The sequence below is a fragment of the Lemur catta genome, chromosome 7 (genome assembly GCF_020740605.2).
Source record: "Lemur catta isolate mLemCat1 chromosome 7, mLemCat1.pri, whole genome shotgun sequence".
NCBI lineage: Eukaryota > Metazoa > Chordata > Mammalia > Primates > Lemuridae > Lemur > Lemur catta.
Window position 1 is genome coordinate 96,817,272 of NC_059134.1, and position 23,469 is coordinate 96,840,740.

Sequence of the window (23,469 nt, forward strand, 5' to 3'; positions counted from 1 at the left end):
AATGGCAGACTCGTTCAGCCGTTTCCTCATTCCTGACTCCTGCGCAGTACGCCAACCCTCCTCTTCCAGTCGTCGCCAGAACCTGACGGCCTTGCGCGCGCGCTCTCGTTTTCTCGCGTTCGTACGCGCTGTGCTTCTGCAGCCAATCAGAGCGCGAGGTCGCTGCGGTCGCCGGAGTTCGCGCGCACGCTCCAGAGCTGAGTTGGGGTGGGGGCTATGGGTGAATGGGAGAGTGAGCGGGGGCGGGCGCGGCGGCACAAGCCGCATGAATGAGAGAAACGTGCCCCGCGCGAGACGTCGCGCGCGCCCGGGCCAGGGAGCCAATGGGAACGCTGGGAGGGCTCGAGACCCGGCACTGAGGGCAACGGCCGCGCGCCGGCTCTAAGACGAGCGTTGCCGGGCGGGAGCGCGCGGGAGCGGGGCGGGCGTGGAGCGTGCGGGGGCCGCGCGCTGCCTCTCAGAGGCCAGACGGCGCTGCTGGGAGGCGGTGGTGACAACGACGGCGCCGGTGACGGGCACCGCGCCGGGGGTGAGTACCGAGGACACCAGCCCCTGCGGAACCGGAAGTGCCAGACCAATGAGGTGGGAGGGGAGAGTGACCTCTAGGGAAGAGGGACCGGCCAGGGGGAGGGGGTTGAGGCCCCGTCCCTCATTCGAGTCGGGTCATCCAACTGTGGCAGGACCCGTGGGCCGCGGAAACGGACGACGAGTAGAGGCCGGGGATCCACGGCTGGCAGGGCTCGGAACGGGTTAGTGCCAGGCCACCCGGCTTGGGACCCCGGTGCTCGGCGTCTGGCGCCCAGCCGCCGCCCCTTCCGCCCCCAGCCCTGCGCCCCCGGGCTCTGCCGTGCCCCACAGCCCGCTCCCTCAGCCCCAGTGGGCCTTGCCGCTGTGGATTTAGTCTGCTCCGTCTCAGCGGTCGTCAGCTCTGCCCCAGAGGGTGATTTTCCTTGCCTCAGCTCCAGGGTAGGGACTGGGTGCTGCTGTTCCCCTTTTACCGCTCTGCGGTTCGGGTCCCTGGCCCGTACTCTGCTGATACTTATTTTGGCTCAAGCTTCATCCTGTTACCTGTTCTTTCCCACCCGTCCACTTCCTTCCCCTACCCCCACCAGCCGGGTGCTCTGTGCTTTTTAGTACTTTGTACTTTTTGCTAGTGGAGCTCGAATGTGTTTGCCAATATTTTACGTATAGGAATGTCTTCATGGGGCAGGGAGGTGGAAAGTGTTTTACCCACTTAGCCAAATGAAAACACTGAAATGAGAAGTAAGAAAGTGACTTAAAAGTTATGAAGGCAGTTGTAGGATCACATGTCTATTACATTCTAGATCATTTTACTGCCTTGGATTCTGCACTTCCTGGTTAATCCCATCTTGTCCAGGTTGCTCTTATATTTTCATCCACATCCTTTTATCCCATTACCCCTCTGTCCTGTATCAGATCTCTTCAGAATGCTCTTTATGATCCATTCTGTAAAACCCACATGTTTGCAAGAATTATATCGCCATGTACTTTGCTACCTCACCCATAATTAAACTTCTACTTGGCTCTTCCATATCTCAGCATGTGGATTATTCCATGGCATCTCCATTAGTGTGTATTCAGTTTTACTATGTTGTACTATTAACACTACTTAATACTTGTGGTGTCAGTTATACTGCTCATATTCATTCACCCTTTTAAGGAGGTACCTGTATTAAACCTTATTAAAGCCTTCAAACCACATACTCCGTTTTTTTTGTTTGTTTGTTTTACATACACATACTTCCATTCCATGGTTTACTCTGTGCCTGAATATGTCATACGCATTCGTGTATACTTTTCTGATACTGGTATGTATCCAGGCTGTGATGATCCACACTCAACCTTCCAGTCTCATCCTATTATCTGCAGCGCATTCTTCTGCTAAGACTTGGTTTATCTTTATTTATACCCAATTATTTCTTAGGTTTTAACCTGTCCCTTATAATATATATTGCACAAACATATCAGATGCTGATCTCTTTTGTATCCTAGTATTGTACTCCCAAAATTGTATGGCCTTTCATGACTCTGCATTACTAGGGCAATGTTTGTCCGTGTGACTTTTTTCCTGTAGAAAATATAATCTGAAATAATAAATAGTATCCTACTACAGGTAAAATTTAAGTAGTGTAATTTTCTATCTTCTCTAACCTTTGGGGTTTTGAGGGAAAAGTTTGCTTTGATAGTATGTACTGTCCACAAATAAGAATTTGCTTCTTGTTGATAAAGTTACTTAGGCCTAAATTCAGAAGGCCGGGCTTTGATACAGCTTAACTGAGAGTTAAATAATCATAGAATCAGGAACTAGAGAGGATTTATCTTTTTCAGGACTGTAACAATTCCTTGTAATCTCTGGGTGTTTGCTCTATTATTGCTATTTGGCCCTCTAAACCCTATTTTTAAAGAGAGATGATGAATCTTGAAGGCGGGTACCTTTGCCTTCTGTGCCACAGGTGAGAAAGGAAGTGATAAATTCCGGGGCACATTTGTATTTCACTGTCTGAATCTTTTGATATTTTTAATCTCTGTGTCTGGTATTAAGAAATATTAGATTATGCCAGGCGTGGTGGTGTGTGCCTGTAGTCCCAGGTACTTGGGAGGCTGAGATGGGAGGATCACTTGAGCCCAGGAGTTTGAGATCAGCTTGGGCAACATATTGAGACCCCATCTCAAAAAAAAAAAAAAAAATACTAGACCACTTTAGAATAAAACTGCTTTCTCTGCAAATTCTAACTTAAGTAAAATTTTTGGTCTGCAGATTCCAAGTTATCACTGAGCAGGTAGTATACTGGATGAGAAAGAGGTAGAAAGAGTGTGTCAGCAAAGGGGCATGTGAGCTCTTGGGTTCTCAACCTGGCTGCTCAAGTGATTCAGTGGAATGGCCTCAGGTATTCTCTAGCCTTCAATTTACAAAATGGGATAAGGGACTGTGTCACCAGATAATGTGAGTAAAGTGCTTTGAGATCACTAGATGAAAAGCATCCTGTAAAAGTCCAAGGTCCTGGTGTTATTTTGCCACTGTCATCAACAGAAATAATTGTTACTGTTAATCATATATTAGAGTAGGTGGAGCTTAGTTTACTTCCTAATAGGCCAATGCAGGAATAAAAAACTGTTGAATTGGGAAGAGGACCAACTCCTACGGTAGACTTAGTTTCTCATAGGAGAACTCTTGCCTTTCTGGGCAAGAACAATTCTCACCCAGGTTCTTTAATGAGTGATTCCAGAAGATCAAACATTCTGCTTCCTTTTCAGGGTTATAACTAAAAAGCATAGAAAGGTAAGAGAGAGAGACATACACAGAAGGAAATAAGACTTGATGTTCTAATTTTTATGTTAATTTTTTCTTCATTGTAGCAATAAATATTGTCTTTGTCAAAGAGAAATCTCTGTTCTAGGACTACGCTCACTGCTGTGCCCTTGTTTTTAGATTTTAATATCCTTGGTATTTGTTACTACCCATTTGTGTCAGGTGAGATGGTTCCCTTAGAAGAGCTAGTCCTTTGATAACCTTTGGCCAGGTAAAACCATGTTCTCCTCCTTCCAATCTGAACAGCACTTAGCAGAGTGAAGGATTCTGAATCCAACCAATTCAGAGTCCTTGCCCACATACATGTAAGTGAAGTGGAAAATAATCTTTCTTTCAAAAGGCACTTTTTAACAGAGGAGCAGCCTGTGGGGTTTTAGTCTTGGTGTTCTTAAGAAATGCCCTGAAAGAATTTCTCTGATAAAGATACTTGTTTTTCTCCAGGTGAGGCACCATAACCCAGTTGAACTCTGCATATGGAAAGCCTAAGATTGAAGAAGAAAGATCAGAGACATTGACTAACCTGGAAACAGGGACATCTTTGGAACTTTTCTTTCATCCTCAGTAATCTTTTACAATATCATCAAGTGGAATTGATTTCTTCATCTTATTCTGCTTATTGAGAAGAACATGGCTTCAAGGATTTTAAGTTTACCTTTAGTTTTGAATGAACTGTATGGGAAACGGTGCCCTTAAAGGGCTTGGGAATAACAAGAAGAAATTGAAGACAGACAAGCTTGCTCTCTTTGTTTTCCCTCCCCCTTGAAAGAAAGGGATTTACAAGTCAACCTCCTAACAGCTGTTGTCCAGCTTTAGCCATCAAGAGAGAAATAAAATTAAACTACCACTACCAGAGTACAAGCCCTGGTGAAGTCAAGGTGTGGGAGTGGTGGCATTGAGAAGACTGCCTAAAAGGGACAAGACTGCAGTAAAAACAGCTTCTCTTTAAAGTTGGAAGGGGCCCCAGGTTCCTTCTTGGATTAAAATAGAAACACAGGGCACACCTCTTTTTAGGGGCAGCTCACATTTTGTGGATGTGTGGTAGTCGTGGAGGTACTGCTGTATCTCCCCAGAAGAATTTTTCTGTGCCCAAAATTTTTTACCCTGATATCCTCTCCATCTTTACTTTTGAAGACCTGCCTCCATCCATGAGCTATATCTTGATCTGTCTGACTGTCTGTGTTCTCCACCTGCAACCATTTGCATGTGTACAGCTTACTGTTTGTCTCCAGTTTTTAAACTGTACAAGTTATATTTCTTAATCTCTCCTTCTGCCTTGTTTTGAGGAGGTGGTTATTTATCATTTAGAATCACCTTTCCCCCTCCCATATGCTTTTTTTCATTTGAGAACTTTTGACCTTTGGTTTTATTTGGGAGGGGGAAGGGTGATAATTTTGAATTTTCTGTTTCCCTGGTTTCCTTCTGTGCTCTGTGTTTCCCTCATCCCATTTTCTTGTCTGTTCTGCCGCTGTGTGGGCCTGGGCTATGCGGCAGGGCAGATCTCCCATTAGAGCTCCAACATGCCCGCAGAGTCTGGAAAGAGATTCAAACCCAGCAAGTATGTCCCGGTCTCAGCAGCCGCCATCTTCTTAGTGGGAGCCACGACACTCTTCTTTGCCTTTACGTGAGTTTTCTCCCAGCTGTGGGGGTGGGGAGGGGACTCCATGGGAGGTGAGGAGGTATGTTTTCTCTTGAGTGCTTGGTGTGTGATATGGGTAAATCCAAATCATAGAGACACGTAAGAAAAGTGTGAAAAAGGCTATCCTTTCAGCCATGTTATAAATTTTACTCCACTGAATCTTCTACCTTCCCCTTCCTCCCTTACATTGGAATCATAGATGTCTTCTTATTTTCCTACCCAGCTCCATCATTAGATGATCTTAAACTAGGAAGGAAGTGGGAGGAAACCACCAGAGAGGCTTGAAGCAACTTAAGCAATCAATTCTATGAGAGAAAGAGAACTAGACTAGACTAGAGGCTTTTCAAATGTTAATGGCTTTTCCCAGGATGTCTGAAGCTTAGGTTTGAGATTGTGGAAACAAGAGTAATGGATAATTTCAGACTTGAATTATAGGCTATACCAATGAGACAGTTTCGGTTTTTAGTGTTACTCAGGTGGTTTTCTCTATACTCTTAAGGGGGGAAGTGAAGACCACTGGGAACGGGCAAGTTTTATTTAGGAAGAGAGTTCTTAACATTAGTTCCTGTTGACAGGAATGACAGTAATTCTCTCATTCCCTGGTTCTGTTGGGGAAAACAGTTGGTATTGAAAGATTCCCACTTAGGGTCTAAGATCAGCATCAATCCCACTTAAAGTCTTCCAGTTTTGTTCATCTGCTTGTTACTGGAGGAGACTGAGTGATTTACCCTTCCCTTTAGCTGTCGACCATCTGGCAAGCATCTTTGCTGTCACCTGTGTATAAATTTAACATGCACCAGCCTTCTGAGCCTTATACTGTTGAGTCATTGATTTAGCACTCTGTTTGCAGCTCTTAGAGTCATCAGAACATGCTAGATCTTCTGGGAAGTTCACTTTGTTATGATTTAGTCTCAAACCTAATTGTGAGGTGCTATTCAGAGCAATATGAGGCTGCTGGAAAGAGGAAGAAAATGAAGTGGTAAGGAATAAAGGCAGCTTGGGCTCGTTGAAGCAGCAATTGTTGGGGTGAGGACAGTTACATAGAAATTAAATGTGAGATAGAAGGGAAAGAAAATCCCCCAAATTGAGCTTCAAATGCCAAAAGAAATTCTGAAAAAATAGGTCACTTTGCCAAAAAAGTTAGTAAAGTAATATTGATGTATTTCTATCTAGTGTTTAAACAAGGAAGGAAAGACTGAATATCTAAAATATGAACAGCATCTTACTTCAACCTCTTCCTCTGAAGTATAGAAGTCATAGATTTTTTGGCCTGAACACACCTGGTGAATCCCTCAAGGATCTAGGACAGCCCTGCTCTTCTATATCTGACTTTTCTTTTCTTCATAATCTTTTTCTCTTGCTTAAACTCAACATGTTCAGTGTTCTGTCCTTCATGCACTGGCTACCAAAAAGGAGGGGTGAGTCTTCAGTTCAGAACTTGTTTTGGTTTCTACTAGTATGGCTAGTGAGTGGAATCAACATTTTAACCAAGGGACACTATATCTTCGTATCCTTGTAGCAGTTGTAGTGCCGGGTCAGGAAGGGTATGTACAAGACCAGTTTGACACCCTTAGACCTGCTTAATTGGGGAGGGTCTATTTTCTGTCAAGAGGCAAAGCCTTTGGAGAAGCTAGGAAATTCAAGGGACTAAGTAGTTTCTTTCAACCTATGTTCTTGAGATAGGGCAAGTAGAATCCTTGTTTTTAATTTGCTAATCTGGAACCACTGAAGTGCTTGGCTGGTTATACCAGTTTGCCCACAAAGAGTTGTCCTGACATAGGCATTTTCTCAACCAATAGTTGAAGCCATTTAACCTACTTTCTCATTCCCTGGTGCTGGTAAAGTAGGGGCCCTCCTTATTCCATAGTCTTTCCACCCCAGGAAAAAGGATTTTGGAGGACAGTATTCACTCTTTAGAATTATTTCCTGGTCCTAAGTCATAGTTTGAGTTCTTCCCCCGCCCGCCCCGCCCCCCATCAGTTTCCACATGGCCAATTTCTAGGCTCACCTTTCCCCCAAGGGTCTTCCCTGCCCACCTTGTGAAGGCATGTACACTCTGTTTATCCTACTCTCTCACTTAGCTTTTGGTACCTCTGAAATTCTCCTCCTCCATCTAACAATAATATTACCTCTATAAGCATTTATCTGTGCTGAGGCACCACTGTTCTCAAAAACTGGTTTCCCATGGCTTCTATCCTTTCTGAGGTTCAATTTCTTAGAGAACCCCCTGTTTAAAACCTTAATACAACCTAAAAGAGGGTTCATGGTTTCAAATGGGGAGGTAGGAGGGAGGCTTTCTCTGAACCAGCTCCTGCATGGGACTTTACATCTGTAACTACTCTGTTATCCTCCTGTTCTCTTCACCAGGCTACAACTGGCTGTTCTTACATCAGTATAAGCCCCAGGTGAGAATTACTTTGGGACCCAGAGGACTGGGAGTAGGAGGAAGAGTCCCTTTCAGCTGACAGACATAATTAGTGGAGGCATGTAGGCTTCAACTAATTAGGAGCAATGTAACCTCCATGTTTCTTTGTCAAGTAGGGAAAGCTGTGAACAGAAATTACTGGTTGAGTTTGGTTATCGAAGAAATAGTGATCTTCTTTTGCCCTAGAGAAGCTTGGATAGGACAATTGAGGCTTTCCTCCTAGAACCCTAATCCCTTTCATTCACTCAGTTTGTCCAGTACTGAGACTAAGCAGGAGTGATGGGGATCCTGTCTTTTCACTGTTTGGGAGGGAAGAGTGTCTGCTCTAAAATAACCCTCTCCCTCCCAGTTAGGTACTAGACTTTTCATTTAAGATAACTACCTAGATCCTCATATGTCATAGTTTAATCTCTTTTTGGGACTGGCAAGAGGGCAATGCTAGGTATGTGGGATAAGCGCTCTTTGGGAGGTTAGGACTGTTTTTGATAAAAGTCTGTTAACCTTTGTGGACTTTAGTTCTTCAGTTCTTCCTCTCTATAATGAGGTAGTTGACCTAGAGCCGTTTATTTAAGCAACGTGACCCTTTTTCAAATGAAATCTTATATATAAAAAAACATAAAAAGAAGGGCTGCACTGGTTCAATTGAGGTTGGCATGTAGAGGCCCGGCCACTTGGTATCTCCTCTTTGCCTCTCTGGGATCCCCTGAGACCTCCTTAGGGCTGTTGGCAACACTGTTTGAAATCACTGAATTCTATCTTTAAAGTCTCTAGCTGTGAATTAGTCGAGTCAGTCAGTGTCTCATACTGTCCATTTTTAAAGCCAGTGGGGAGGGGCTGGGGGGAGGGGCTCTGGTTCAGGTGATCCTCTAAAAGGAGGATAAAAGTCAGGGTTGTCCAGAAATCCATGATGATCTTTCCAGGCTCCCATCCATAATATAGCTGGCCTCTGGCCCCTTCTGACCCTTTTACCCAGAGAGAGGTGGGCAGCCTCGATGGCCCTCCCTCTGGTCTTTTCGCCCCCTAACTGTGGAGGTGCTAGTACCTGATTTGAGTGGGAGCAGTTTCGTGATTTAAGGCATTGAGAAGAGGTTGTTCCTTTTCTTTCCCACATTGTTTTCTTATCCTGGAATAAGTGCCTGGGTCCTACTTCTAACATTCAGCAGCTTGAAAGTGTGAGTTACAGAGGCACCACAAATCAAGTGTTTTAAAGAGAGACTTACCTACCTATAAAGGGAGAAGTTGTTTTCCCGTGGACTCTTCAGGAAAGCAGTCTTAAGTGAGGACCTCCAGGGGCAGGAAGTGGAACATTCATTCCAGCCTTCTTTCATCAACAAGGAACACTACTCATATCATATGCTCAAGCAATATGCTAGGCATGGGTGGAATGCATAGACCTATTCCTTGGGAGCTTAGTGCCTCTTTTTTAAGTGTCCTTGAATCCCTGGTACCTCAGGGGAAGTGGAATTAAGGATGAAGGTGGAGCTGGAATGATAATTGATGATGATGGTGATAGTTAATAATGTTTTTTTGTGTCTTCCATCCAGTGAATGCTCGATATTAAGCCAGCTGGCTTAAAAAGAATTCCAGAAGCTTTTCGGATGTTCTTCTTTATTCTCATATTTGTATTGTGTAGCTGAAGTAACAAGCTTGTAGAGTTTCCTATGGATTACCTAAGGCTACATAGCAAAGCATTTACTGAGGCAGGGATTAAAATCCAAGGCTTCTGGACTCCAACTTTGTTTTTCTTTCCAGGAACTTAACCATTTTTATAATAGGAAATGTTAGAGAGTGCTAGGAAACAGAGTTTCAGGAGTGTGAATATTGGAACCCACTCTCCCAATTTTATTTGGCCTTGAAAACAGGAGTGCTGAATGGGTGGGCAGAAGAACCTGTTTTACCTGGGATGGTATAGGTCTGGGAGTCCTGTCAGTGAGTCAGCCAGCCTTCTGGGCTATGGCCACTCCCTAAGCTTCTTGAGCTCTGTGATTATTGCCGTAGTCTGAGGACGAGCCTCAACAACTCCTCTCGTCAGCTCTGGCCTCATCTCCTTCCATCAGAGGCAACAGATTCAGACAGGCCACTTGGGGTGGTCACCTAGGAATCTGGCAAAGTACTATAGCAACGGAAAATCTTTCCTCCAGCCAAGCAGAATTTAGAATATGGCAGAAACAGGCTCTGCTCACACATGCCTGACCTTGGTTGGGTGTTCCCTCAGAAGCAATAGGTCTAGAAGCAAATCCTGCCCATGAAGTTGAGTTATATGCATCGTTTCTAGATTCTGCCACTGTGGGGGCAGGCTTTATTTTGTCAGGAGATACTGGAACTCAATATAGGATTATAGACTTCATCTGGAAAGGGTTATCAAGAAGGTTGTGGGGTAAAGTTCATCATCCAGGGGTAGGTTGCCAGGCTACCCAGGAAACTGGGTGAGCTGCTTTGCTTAAAATGAAACAAAAAAGAATGGGGTCAGAAAGAGTGACAGTTGGGCCTGTGGAAGGGCTGATACCTCAGTCTTATCACTTTAGTTTCCCTCAGGGATGGAGGATACCCTTGCTTCTTTCTTTCAGAAGCTCAAGAGGCCTCAGTAGCCACAGTGGCCAATTCTGGGAATGAGACTTTTAAAATTATGGGCACCTCAGTGTTCTAAGGATTTAATTTCTTTTTCCCTTCTAATTATCTTCCCAGGCTGTAGGAGTCAAGTGAGTCACCCTTTCTCTTCTTCCCCAGGCGGAAATTGAAGCGACAGCTAAGTACTAGGGAGGGGCTCTGACCTGGATGACTGGTTTTCTGTTTCTTTTCCCTCCCTCCTAAGGAACCTAGGTGGTCAGGCTTTGAGGTGGGGCTGTGCAGGGACTCTTCCTTCTTGCTTATATTCTAGCCCCAAACACTGCCAAGGTAGGGGACATCTTTTTTGAACCAAAGAACTCACAGAGGAAGAAGCTTCCGTAGGGAACTTTATTTGATGGTAGCATAAAACTGTGACTAAAGGTCTATTTTGTCCTTAAAATTGGTGTCCTCTCTCCAGCTTCATTTTTCTGTCTGCCAATTATGTACTGACCCATCAAGAGAAGCAGAAAGTTAATTGCTATTTACTATCTAAAAAGCCTGGCATATAATAAATATTTACTTACATTTTTTTTTTTAATGAATGGCTGGATAGAACTTGAATAAATAGATGATGGTGGTAAAGATTTGTGAAATGCTTTGTGACAGTTTTGTTTCTTATCTTTGGTTTATTTAATTCTCAGTAAGGAGCTTGTTTTTCCAAACTGTTCAGAATCACTTTTCATGGTTGTGCTTTTTGTTTTGATTGGGACAGATCACCTCTTGACAGAGTCTAGGACTGCTGTGGATTAATCCTCCAGAGTCATATGCTGTCTTATTCTCCTGGCCCTGTTCTTCCTTTCCTTCAGTGAGCTCTTCCTTTCCATCTTACTGGTCCAGATAAAGGGGACAAGGACAGATGCTGTCCTAATTCTAGAGATTAAGTTCTCAGCACAAAGCAGATTAGGATATTTAGCCACTGTCTTGTAGTGGGAAGTTCTCCCTGAGCTGAGACGAGAGAGGGCATTTGATACTCCTGACAAAGCAAGCAGCACATCAGATGTTCTTATGAAACTTCCAATTTCCAGGAAATCAGCAGAGAAAGGAAGAGCTCTTGAAGTGTTCCTACTTAGAGTCCCAGTCTGAAAGAAATTGAGCTTAATCCTGGAAAAAAACATTCTTTTTTTGGTCAAAGAAAAGTTACCTAAAGCATGTCTCTTAATTTGATTGCATTGGAGTACTGGATATGTATGGCCAGTTTCTTTTTTTTACAGAATTTAGAGCTGCTTTGGTATGATATCTTCTCCTTCTTCCTCCCCCACTCCTTTGTTTCATTTTTAGACCTCAGTGGGTCTAGTTCTGTGTCTTGATATCCATTTTTATCTGTGTTTTTAAAAATTTCCCAACCTTGAGAACTAGCCTTTAGTTGAATAAAACTCTCAGGAATATCTGACACAGTAAAGAAACTTTAGGCAGTTGAAAGTGATTCAGAGCCAGCTGGGAAGAGGGAGGAGGAGCTGGAGAGGCAAGTGGTATTCCATGCTTTGGGCCAGTGTGGAGGTCAGTGGGACATGGGTGGGATCCAGAAGCCTCAGGCTGCTCCAGAGAAGGGAATGTAGCTGGTGTCAGTTACATAGTCAGTCCCTAGTTCTCACATCTGGTTAGAAAGGAGATGCGGACATATTCCAAAACATGTGGAAAGATCTACAGGTTAAGAATGAATCAGAAGAACACAGACCTTAGTGCAGGGGTTAAGATAGGAAAGATTCTGAGTCCTGTACCTTTATCTAAAGTGAGCAGTTCTGTGGGAAACTGGACCCATTTAGTGAGAAGGGTAAAGATAATTTGGGATGGCAAGATTTATATAAAGGTATGGGGCTGAATCTTTATAGAGTTTTATGAGTATGGTTGGTGTCCAAAGTGTTAGAGGCAGCCTTTCATTTTCTTTATTATCTGTGCAGGTGTCCAGGACTAAGCCTGTATGTGTCACCTGCAGTGCCCATCTACAATGCGATTGTGTTTCTCTTTGTGCTGGCCAACTTCAGCATGGCCACCTTCATGGACCCAGGAATTTTCCCTCGAGGTAAGATCTCCCTCTCTTCTCTTGGAAGCTCCTTCCTGACTTTGAAAAATAATGATTTGGGCCTTGAGTCCTGGGATTATGGGATACTTTGATAGTCTGATGATGGAAATCAGGCAGGGTCTTTAGGAATGTATGTCATAACTTTTAGCCATGTGATTCACTTTGGGTCAAATCTTTGATTTTTAACTATTCATTCAGTAGAAATATATTTAGAGCATATGGGTCGGGCAGTATTGCTAGGTACAATAACACCCATAATGAATTACAGTTATAACAGTGTGATGTAAACTATAATGGAGGCATGAGCAAGCTTCTTTGAGAACGCAGAAAAGGGTGCACTTATATCTGCGTAGATAAATTGGGGAAATGCTGCTAAAAGTAGGTGGGAAAGACTTCAAATAGAAGATGGAAGGGAAGGGTATTTTTAGACAGAGGAAGCACCATATGCAGAAGCCTATAGCCATGAAATGGTGAGCTCGATGTGGCTGGCGGGTATAGTGCATGGTGGGACTGGAAGAGACAGGAGATAAACCCAGAGCTAAATTGTGAAGGTCTTTATATGCTAAAATAAAGATCATACTTCTTCCTTTGGATAGCAAGAGGTCTTTAATTGGAGAACATATAGGATCAGATTTCCTTTTAGAAAAATAATTTTTATAAGAATGTACAGATACCTTTCGGGAGATAGTGGCAATCATATAAACCAAATGAGAACTTGAATTCAAGGCTGGATTTACAGATTTTTTCAGAAATAGATACAATTTTTCATGACAACTTATTAAGGGAGAAAGAGGGTGAGGGAATTGTCTGGGATAGTTTCAAGATTCCTAACTTGGGAGACAAGTTGGATGTTGATTTTTGTAAAGCAAGATATGAGTTATAGGTATGTTGAACAGGTTGGGAGGGAAGACAGAGTGTACTGTTACATATGTTGAACTTGAGATATTTATGAGTTATCCAGGTAGAGTTACCCAGTGTACAATTAAGTAGTCAGAGTCAAAGATGTTGATTTAGGAGTCTTCAACCATGTGGTATTCGAAGCAACAGGAATAAGATTGTCCAGAGAAACAGTGAGATTAGGAAAGAACCAAAGTCAGACTGGATCAGCACTGACATTGTTACGAGCAGAGGAGGAGGAGGAGCCATGGAAGAGAGATTGAGCAAGAAGGTTAGTAGGAAGAGAAAGTGGGAACTAAGGAAAATGAAGTAGCTAGCTGATGGTTGGCGGTATCAGAAATTAGAGAGCTTCAATAGTATGGAAATTTAAAATTTCCCATTGTTTTGGTAACTAAGAAGTAACTGATCTTACCAAGAATAGTTTTAGTAGTGTGTTTATGTATATATGAGGAAGAGATACAGGTAAATCACTAAATTGTAATGGTTTAAAAGGCAGTAAATGGGACATGAAGAAGCAGAGTCAATGAGTATTCAAATTACTCTTTTAAGAGGTAAGCAAAATGGCAGAAAATGGAGTAATATCTTATGGGAGAAGAAGGGGGTGTTTTAGGATACAGAAGACTTTAGCATGTTCATAGCATGAGGAAATGGAACAGAGAAGAGAGAGAAGCTGAAGCTGAAGCAGGGGGATAATTGAAAGTAGATACCTAAAGGAAGGAGATGCTTTGCAGTGCATATTGGAAGGTTATGTTTACAGAAGGGGTAGGCTGTTGGGATAGGAGTTGAGAGAATCATTATCAATGAAATAAGAGGTGGAAAGAAGAGAATCTGACAAAGGTTGTTTCTGATGACATCTAATTTTCCTCTCAAATGTGAGGTTATCTTGTAAGAAAGAGTGAGACAGGATTGGGATAGCAACTCTGGTGAGATGAAGTTTTTCTGAAATTCATTGTGCTCCCAAAGCGTGCATCACTGTGCTTCATTTGTGACTTGTTTCCAAGATTAGGTGATGGGTAGGAACTTTGTGTCCCTACAGCCAAGGAAGGCTATTTAATGAGTCTTTAATGTTCATTCATCAAGTATTTATTGATGTACTATATCGAAGGCACTATCATGGTCATTTGGGATGAATTTTTTAAAAGGTCATTGCTTTCAAGTACCTCAGTTGAGAAAGGAAGATAGGGAAGACATTCCTATGAATAAATACACTATCATAAGTTGTAAGAGTAATCAAAGACCTATAGTACTTAAGAGGAGGAAAGAGCATACTTCAGGTATATGATGGTATGTAAGGATTAGAAGTTTCAAAATAAGCAGCATTTGAATTTTTTTCCTTTAAAAGAAAAATCCTTTATTTAAACATTTTAAAATATCTCCTATAATTTCACGGCCCAGAAATAATTACCACTATATTGTGGTATATATCCTTGCAGTATATTGCAGATTTTTATATATATATATTTTTATGTTTATACATGCCACATATCTGTACTATATATTTGTGTCTATTTTTATTTATGTTTTCAAAGTGGGAGCTTTCTGATTGTACAGTTCTTTGCATTCTTTCACTTATTTATATTATAAGCATTTCTCTAAGTCAGTAAAATTTAAAAACTTAATTTTTAATCCCTAAATCATAGCTTATTTAATTTTTCCTTCCCACATGTATTTTTTTCCTAGATTAATAACAATTTGTTACTGTAGATGAGAAGGCAAATAATGTCCTTGCAGATTTTTTTTTTTTTTTTTTTTGAGACAGAGTCTCACTTTGTCGCCCCAGCGAGAGTGCAGTGGCGTCAGCCTAGCTCACAGCAACCTCAAACTCCTTGGCTCAAGTGATCCTTCTGCCTCACCCTCCCAAGTAGCTGGGACTACAGGCACATGCCACTGCTCCCAGCTATTTTTTTCTATTTTTAGTAGAGGTGGGGTCTCACTCTTGCTCAGACTGGTCTCGAACTTCTGACCTCAAATGATCCTCCCGCCTCAGCCTCCCAGAGTGCTAGGATTACAGGTGTGAGCCACTGCACTGGCCTGTCTTTGCACTTTTGAAATGGGATGGTACTTATCTAATAGCTGAAAATTGAGAGAAAGGGCATTTGAGGCTTGAGCAACAATAATAGAGTAGCAGGAAGACATTCTGGGCAAAGGATTTGTGCAAGGAAAAAAGGTTGATGTTAGTCCCTCTCCTGGGTTGCTATAGTTCAGTCATGTGCTTGTAAATATTGAACTATTATACAAATTCATTATATGCATGCTTTGATATGTAAATTATCTATTTCTTTTAAAATATATTCATAATACTTAAACCAAAGAATATCAGCATATGCATATCCGTGCCACCTCTGAGTCATTTTCTCTTAAACCTCGCTTCCCAAAGCAGAATAAATTACTTCCTCATCTGTGTTCCCATAGTGTTACATACAGAGCTGATCTCACAGTGTTATAGTTATTAATTCCTAGTCTGTCTCACCCATTAGACTGTGAATTCCTCAAATGCAGAAGCCATGTTTTAAGCATCATTGCATCCTTGGTGCATACTGTAGTTCTGGCATAGCTGTTTTTCAACTAACTTTTCCTCTCTACAGCTGAGGAGGATGAGGACAAGGAAGATGATTTCCGAGCTCCCCTTTACAAAACAGTGGAGATCAAGGGCATCCAGGTGCGCATGAAATGGTGTGCTACCTGCCGCTTCTACCGTCCTCCTCGATGTTCCCACTGCAGTGTCTGTGACAACTGTGTGGAGGTAAGAATCCCGGGTAGGGTAAGACTTAATACTTAACATGTGTTGACATCTTCCTAACCATAGATACTTAGCCTTGGATTTTTTTTTTTTTGAGACAGAGTCTTGCTTTGTTGCCCAGGCTAGAGTGCAGTGGCATCTTCATAGCTCACTGCAACCTCAAACTCCTGGGCGCAAGCAATCCTCCTGCCTCAGCTTCCCGAGTAGCTGGGACTACAGGTTTGCACCAGTATGCTTGGGTAATTTTTAAAAATTTTTTGTGGAGTTGGGGGTCTCACTGTATTGCTCAGGCTGGTCTCAAACTCATGGCTTCAAGTGATCCTCCTGCCTCAGCCTCCCAAAGTGCCAGAATTATAGGCGTGAGCCACTGTGCCTGGCCCCTTGGATGAATTATAGTCCTGGCTAACTACCCTGGCTACATAGTCTAGCTCTATCAAAAGGTGTTAGCAAAGATGTTTAAAGGAGGGATGCTTTAACCCCAGGTGGGCATAGGCTTTCCTGACACCAAGAGCTATAGCTTTAGCCTTCAATCCTTTGACTTATCTTTTTGGTTATTTGTCCTGGCTTTGCTTTCTCTCATTTCCACAAAATCATTTTGTTGTGTTTAAATTTTAGTTATATTTTTCTCTTCCTGCTTGTTCTTCAGCATTCCTTGTCTTTTATTTTTATCCTTATCCCTTTTTCCATCCTTTTTTTCTCTTTTTTTTGAGATGGGGTCTCACTATTTTGCCTAGGGTGGAGTGCAGTGGCTATTCATGGGTACAGTCATAGTGCACTGCTGCCTCAAACTCCTGTCCTCAATTGATCCTCCTTGCCTGCTCAGCTTCCTGAGTAGCTGGAACTACAGGTGTGTACCACCTCACTGACTACAGTCCATTTTTACTTAGCTATAAACAGTTTCCTGCCAGATTTGCCTCACGAATCTTGATGTTTTTGCAAAGCCTCTGACATTTGTCCCTTTTAGAGTTCCTTGGTCATACAGGATAAACTTTGAGAGCTGGCCTTGGCCTTTGACCAACCTCTGAAAGGGTCTCCCTTACAGATTTTTTTTTTTTTTTTGAGACAGAGTGTTGCTTTGTTGCCCGGGTTAGAGTGCAGTGGTGTCTCCATAGCTCATTGTGACCTCAAACTCCTAGGCTCAAGTGATTCTCCTGCCTCAGCCTCCTGAGTAGCTGGGACTACAGGTGCATGCCACTACGCCCAGCTAATTTTTCTATTTTTTTGTAGAAATGGGGTCTCACTCTTGCTCAGGATGGTCTTGAACTCCTGGCCTCAAGCAATCCTCCCACCTTGGCCTCCCAGAGTGCTAGTCTTAGGGGCGTGAACCACAGTGCCTGGCCTCCCTTACAGATTTATAGAGCAAGATAAACTTCATGAGCCTGTTTTAGTTTGAAGTTAAGTGGTGAACATGATCATAAATTACTAAAAGCAGAACTTAAGTTCTGCCATTTGTTCCTCTTCTTGACAGAAGTGATCTAGTCCTATGGTCCAAGAATGCCTCTCAGTTTATCTCTTTTTGTCCCTAGGAATTTGATCATCACTGCCCCTGGGTGAACAACTGTATTGGTCGCCGGAACTACCGTTATTTCTTCCTTTTCCTCCTTTCCCTGACAGCCCACATTATGGGTGTGTTTGGCTTTGGCCTCCTTTATGTCCTCTACCACATAGAGGAACTCTCAGGGGTTCGCACTGCTGTCACGTATCCTTCAAGGCCTGTGGGGTGTGAGCTTGGAATGGGGAGGAATGAGGAAAGTTGAGTTCTCTGGTAGTGAGAGTGAAAGGGAAAATGGCTACAGCATGGGCTGGGGAAGGTGAGACCATGTTGCTCTGTTTTCCTTGACTGTTTGGCATCAGAATGGCAGTAATGTGTGTGGCTGGCTTATTCTTCATCCCTGTAGCTGGCCTCACGGGATTTCACGTGGTGCTGGTGGCTCGGGGACGCACAACCAATGAACAGGTATGGAGAGATGTGATGGGAGACCCCCGAATACCTTTTATGATGATGCATAGATTAGTGGCAGGGGCTGAGGTAGTCCCATTTTCTCATGTAAACATGCCAACAGAGGCCATTTCTTAGTTAATAAACATTTACAGAATGTCCACTGTATATTGGACAATTTAGGCTCTGAGTTTATATAGAAACAATAAAAGACTTGGGCCAGCCCTCAAGCTTATAGTACTACTTAAAGAAAAATAATGATTTTTGTGCATATTAAATTAATTGCTTACTCTTATGCATATCATCTTAGTTTTCAATATTCAGAAAGCTATTGTTCCCATTTTACATGAGGAAGCTGATGTTTAGGGTCAGACAGCTACCATGAGGTATAGACCTAGAATTTTCAGTGAGGACCCTGACTCTAGAGTCCTTGTCCTTAACCATCACAGTATAAGTTTCTTGATGGTAGGTTTGTGTTTTACTCATTTTTGTATCCCCCAGATAGTGGATACATAGTAATTTATCACTGATTTTATGTTCTGGCCTTTGGAGGTCAAGGTCCCATCTTCTGACTAATCTGGTCTTTTTTTCCTTCCTCTAGGTTACGGGTAAATTCCGGGGAGGTGTGAACCCCTTCACCAATGGCTGCTGTAACAATGTCAGCCGTGTACTCTGCAGTTCTCCAGCACCCAGGTACACCTATCCCTTCAGTCTAGGGTTCACCCTTTTGTGTGCTTTGGGCTGGTTCTGATATAGGGGTGGTCTGGTGGAAGACAGCTTTTTAGGAAAAGTTCTCTATTTAGAACGGTAAGTGCCTGCAAGGTAGAGACATGCCCATGCCCCTCCTTTAGCGGACCCTGTGAGTGTAGCTGGTATTCTTTGTGTTAAGGTTAATCTTCTTTGAGAGTTGAGGATGGGTGAGATAGATTTACTTTTACTTATGTGCTTTGAGCTAGGTATGTGCTCACAAAGGTCTAAGCCGCAGTTCTTCATGGAATCAAAGAAATTGGTTTAGTGCTAACCTTTTCACTGGCCTGGTAGGACTGTTTTATTTGTAAAAATGTTTCACATAGTAGGCAACCATTGCATATTACAGTGAATGAATGAAAGGCTTCTCATTCTTAACACTCAGGTATTTGGGGAGACCAAAGAAAGAGAAGACAATTGTAATTAGACCTCCCTTCCTTCGACCAGAAGTGTCAGATGGGCAGATAACTGTGAAGATCATGGATAATGGCATCCAGGGAGAACTGAGGAGAACTAAGGTGAGGAGTTTAGGGATGTAAAGCTAGGTAACTTGGGGAATCTCACACTGGCAAAGAGATGGAAACTTGCTTTAGTTACGTGTTCCTTATAGAATTTGTCACTTACTGATTTATGTTAAAATTACTTAGATACAGCTGGGTGCAATTGTTCACACTGTAATCCCAGAACTTTGGGAGGCTGAGGCAGAAGGATTGCTTGAGGCCAGGAGTTGGAGACCAGCCTAAGCAACATAGCGAGACCTCATCCCTATAAAAAATAAACTTAGCTGGGTGTAGTAGTGTACACCTGTAGTGCCAGTTACTCAGGAGGCTAAGGCATCGCTGGAGCCCAGGAGTTCAAGGCTGCAGTGAACTATGATGGCACCACTGCACTCCAACCTGGACAACAGAGGAGGACCCAATCTCTTAAATAAAAAAAAAATTTAAAAACAAATCTTTTCTCCATTAGATTTCCAAGTCTATTCAGTTCGTTTCCCCAAACTGACTTTTTAATAAATGTTAAAAATTATTATTAGTTTTGGGTTTTTTTGTACATAGATGGGGGTCTTGCTATTGCCCAGGCTGGTCTTTAACTCCTGGCCTCAAGCGATCTTCCCACCTTGGCCTCCCAGTGTGCTAGGATTACAGGCATGAGCCACTGTGTTCACCCTCCAAACTGACTCTTTTGCCTTGTCTTCCAGTCCCACTTTAGGAATATACTATTGACTTCCCAATACCTTTCTTATACCAGTTTAATACTTTTGAGTTGCCCTAATGCCCATTTCTCCAAATCTGATTTTCCCTTCCCTCATTTATCCAGTCTAAGGGAAGCCTGGAGATAACAGAGAGCCAGTCTGCAGATGCTGAACCTCCACCTCCTCCTAAGCCGGACCTGAGCCGTTATACGGGGCTACGAACACACCTCGGCCTGGCTACTAATGAGGGTAAGGGCTGCCTGGACCTGCGAGATCCTAGAAAACTAGAAGACAAGAGTGAGAAGTTTACTTGTGAGCTGTGAAGAGGACATGCAAGGGCTGGGAGATACTGCTTGTGTTGTGGCTGTAAACACCCAACAGTTGGTACTTCAGCCACTTCTTTGGACAGCTGGAAGAGAAGGGATGCCACATAAGCTACTGGCAGTGAATTGGACTTTTGTGGGGGAAATTGTCAGCCTCTAGACAGACCAGAACATCCTAGGACCTGTTTGGTGCAGTCACCCACCTTGAGTTCTGGGGTGCTATGAGTCTTTAGTCTTGATTTCAGCAAAATCATGTTCCTTAGACTTCCCTTTTACTGGGTATTTCTTGTTTCTAACTTGTACTCCCTCTGTACTTTAAGGAACTCTTGGCAGATTGAGAGAACAGCTTGTAAAATAGTGCCTCTTGAACCTTTTTACCTGCAGATAGCAGCCTCTTGGGCAAGGATAGCCCCCCTACACCTACCATGTACAAGTATCGGCCGGGTTACAGTAGCAGCAGTACATCAGCCGCCATGCCTCATTCCTCCAGCGCCAAGGTACTGAGTACTCTAAGGGGGGTCATAACATGCCAGCTGTTTTGGAGGAAAAAAGATTGGGGGAAGGAAAAGGCAGAAGGGAAGAGAAGAAAACCACGGGCATTTTACTGTTTGTTGGCATTCATGGAATTGCATCTCCTTGATAGCTTGGTAATGTGTTTCATCAGAGGGGGCAATATAGCATAATAGATAAAAACACTGATTAATGTTAGATTTGAGTTCAAAACTCAGGTCTGCCACCACATGTTACTTAACCTAAGCCCTGTTTTCTTGGATCTTAAAATGAGATATCGTTTGTTCTAACTCATAGATTTGCTTTAAGGGTTAAGCCAGATAATGCTTGTCAAAGTTCTAAGCATATTATTGGCACATAGTAAATAACTGTTTTTGACTGATTCCTTGGGCTCTTGGGTCTAGTTTCTGTCAGAAGAGAAGTACTAAGAGTCTGCTTTATTTCTTCCTCAGTTGAGTCGTGGGGACAGCTTAAAGGAGCCAACCTCAATTGCAGAGAGCAGCCGCCATCCCAGCTACCGCTCAGAGCCCAGCTTGGAGCCAGACAGCTTCCGTTCTCCCACCTTTGGCAAAAGCTTTCATTTTGATCCGCTATCCAGTGGCTCACGTTCCTCCAGCCTCAAGTCAGCCCAGGGCACAGGCTTTGAGCTGGGCCAGTTGCAGTCCATTCGTTCAGAGGGCACCACCTCCACCTCCTATAAGAGCCTGGCCAACCAGACACGCAATGGAAGCCTATCTTATGACAGCTTGCTCACTCCTTCAGATAGCCCTGATTTTGAGTCAGTGCAGGCAGGGCCTGAGCCAGATCCACCTTTAGGCTACACCTCTCCTTTCCTGTCAGCCCGACTGGCCCAGCAGCGGGAAGCCGAGAGGCACCCACGTTTGGTGTCAACTGGCCCAGCACACCGAGAGCCCTCACCAGTCCGTTATGACAATCTGTCACGCCACATTGTGGCCTCCCTCCAGGAGCGAGAGAAGTTGCTGCGCCAGTCACCCCCACTCCCAGGCCGGGAGGAAGAACCAGGCTTGGGGGACTCAGGCATTCAGTCAACACCAGGCTCAGGCCATGCCCCTCGTACTAGTTCTTCCTCAGATGATTCGAAGAGATCACCCTTGGGCAAGACTCCACTGGGACGCCCAGCTGCCCCCCGTTTTGGCAAGCCAGATGGGCTAAGGGGCCGGGGACTAGGGTCCCCAGAACCAGGCCCAACTGCCCCATACCTGGGCCGATCGATGTCTTACAGCAGCCAAAAAGCCCCTTCTGGTGTTTCTGAGACAGAAGAAGTGGCCTTGCAGCCATTACTGACACCCAAGTAAGTATTAGTACCATCGTGGCCCTCAGCCGACTTAAAATTAGCATGCCACCCTACAGAAGGTATCAGGGCTTTACTTGCACATCCTACTGTAAGTGGATTCGGGTATCCTGATAGTTCTTCATTTTCACTCTCACTCCATCTGTGTTCATAGGTAATTCCTGTTAAGAGACTGAAGATTAATGATTTTTCCTTAATTCTATCTTCCTAAAGATATTTGCCTGGGAATAAGTATATGAGATAGCAGCTATTGGAAATAATTAGGGGGATAGGGGATCGGGCTTGTTTTAAACTGGACAATAAAACGAAAGGAAATGTTAGGGTAAGAAAGTATGTATATAGAAAAGCATATCATTTTTGTCTCAATTTTTGAACTATCTCCCTTTTGTGTTTTACTCTCTGACACCTGTCTCTTCTTTTCTTCCTAGAGATGAAGTACAGCTCAAGACAGCCTACAGCAAATCCAACGGGCAGCCTAAGAGTATAGGCTCAGCCTCCCCTGGCCCAGGCCAGCCACCTCTCAGTAGCCCCACAAGGGGAGGAGTCAAGAAGGTGTCAGGGGTTGGTGGTACCACCTATGAGATTTCGGTGTGAGCCTTCGGCGCCTCCCCTCCCTAACGCCTCTGCGCCTACACCAAAGGGCCCCAGGTGGCCACCTTCCTTCCCTCAAGGGGCTCTCCTCCCCTACATGGACATTTTTTAGACCACCGATTCCAAGAGGATGAGGAGTGTTTTCTAAAATGCGGTGGGGGTTGGGGAGTTGGAGAGTTGGGGCCCTGAGACTGGGGTAGCAACCCCCCTTTACCCTTCAAGACCTTCCCTTCCTTAATCCCTGGACCAGACTCAGTGGACATTTGTGCAATTGCTCGCCCTGGAGGGAATCAGATCATTTTTAAATCAGAAATAATTTTTTTTATTATTGTTACGGATTCTATTTTTTTCCTCTTCTGCGTTACCAGGTGTGTGTGTACATATATATATATATATATATATTATAAATATCAAAGAAATTATATATCTATCCTGGGATGGGAAAATGAGGGAGGGATATGTGTAAGGAGGGGGATCTTAATTCTTCCCATTCCTTAGACCAGCAGGAAAAGAGGAGAGACATCGAAGTCTTCCTTTTCCCCGTGGTTCCCTCTCGTCCCAGTTACCAACTAAGGAAATAGCACCCCCTCTTGGTGCTAAGTGATCAGGAAAGAAGCTGGGGAGAGGTGAATCTGGGGTCTTGGTCAGAAGAGGGAAGGACTTGGAGAGGAGAGTTAGTTTTCTAGGCTCATTGGCATTTAGTTTCCCCAGGAAAGGGATCATATCTCCATGACACTGGTGGTGGGGTGGGGGAGATCAGGAAGAGCTTGGCCTAGTTCAAAAAACAATATTGGATGATCCCTCTTCTTGGGGGAGAGGGATTAGGGTAGGCTTCTTCAACTAGCCCTTCAGAGGCTCCCCTAGCTTACATAGTTAACATGATCTTAAAATCCAAGGCCAAGAGAGAAGAATCCAAAAAGCAATATTTTTCATCACATGCCAAAAACTGGGGATAGAGAGAAGGAGTGGCAGGCCTAGCCCCCTCCGATTGTCCCTTGGGGGTTACCCCTCAGCCCACCTTAGTATGGTGCTGGGTAGAGGGGATGCCTGGGTTCTAACCTCTAAATAGGGGAGACCCCAGCCCCTACACAGAGGCCCTTTTATTTTTTATTCTGATTAGCCATTTTAAACCAACAAGGAATAAAAAAAAAATCCTGATCTAACCAGCTCCCCCTGACTTGTGTTATTTTGTCTGGTTA

General features: G+C 43.7%; 1 protein-coding gene across 1 annotated transcript; it reads left to right on the plus strand.

Annotated features, from left to right (window-relative positions):
* The first annotated feature begins 183 nt into the window (after nt 1-183).
* Nucleotides 184-23,433, plus strand: ZDHHC5 (zinc finger DHHC-type palmitoyltransferase 5). Its single transcript, XM_045558094.1, has 12 exons — nt 184-529; nt 3,773-4,952; nt 11,898-12,019; nt 15,502-15,659; nt 17,183-17,355; nt 17,511-17,613; nt 18,197-18,288; nt 18,728-18,860; nt 19,660-19,783; nt 20,242-20,354; nt 20,820-21,679; nt 22,108-23,433. Exons 2-12 carry the CDS (start codon nt 4,849-4,851, stop codon nt 22,271-22,273), a joined length of 2,148 nt encoding a protein of 715 aa, XP_045414050.1. The 5' UTR covers nt 184-529; nt 3,773-4,848; the 3' UTR covers nt 22,274-23,433.
* The last annotated feature ends 36 nt before the right edge of the window (nt 23,434-23,469 follow it).

Excerpts from the sequence above, each read along its gene's own strand:
- ZDHHC5 (XM_045558094.1), top strand. The coding sequence starts at position 4,849 with ATGCCCGCAGAGTCTGGAAAGAGATTCAAACCCAGCAAGTATGTCCCG. Across the intron at positions 12,020-15,501 it reads CCCAGGAATTTTCCCTCGAG|CTGAGGAGGATGAGGACAAG; the intron begins GTAAGATCTCCC and ends TCCTCTCTACAG. Across the intron at positions 21,680-22,107 it reads CAGCCATTACTGACACCCAA|AGATGAAGTACAGCTCAAGA; the intron begins GTAAGTATTAGT and ends TTTTCTTCCTAG.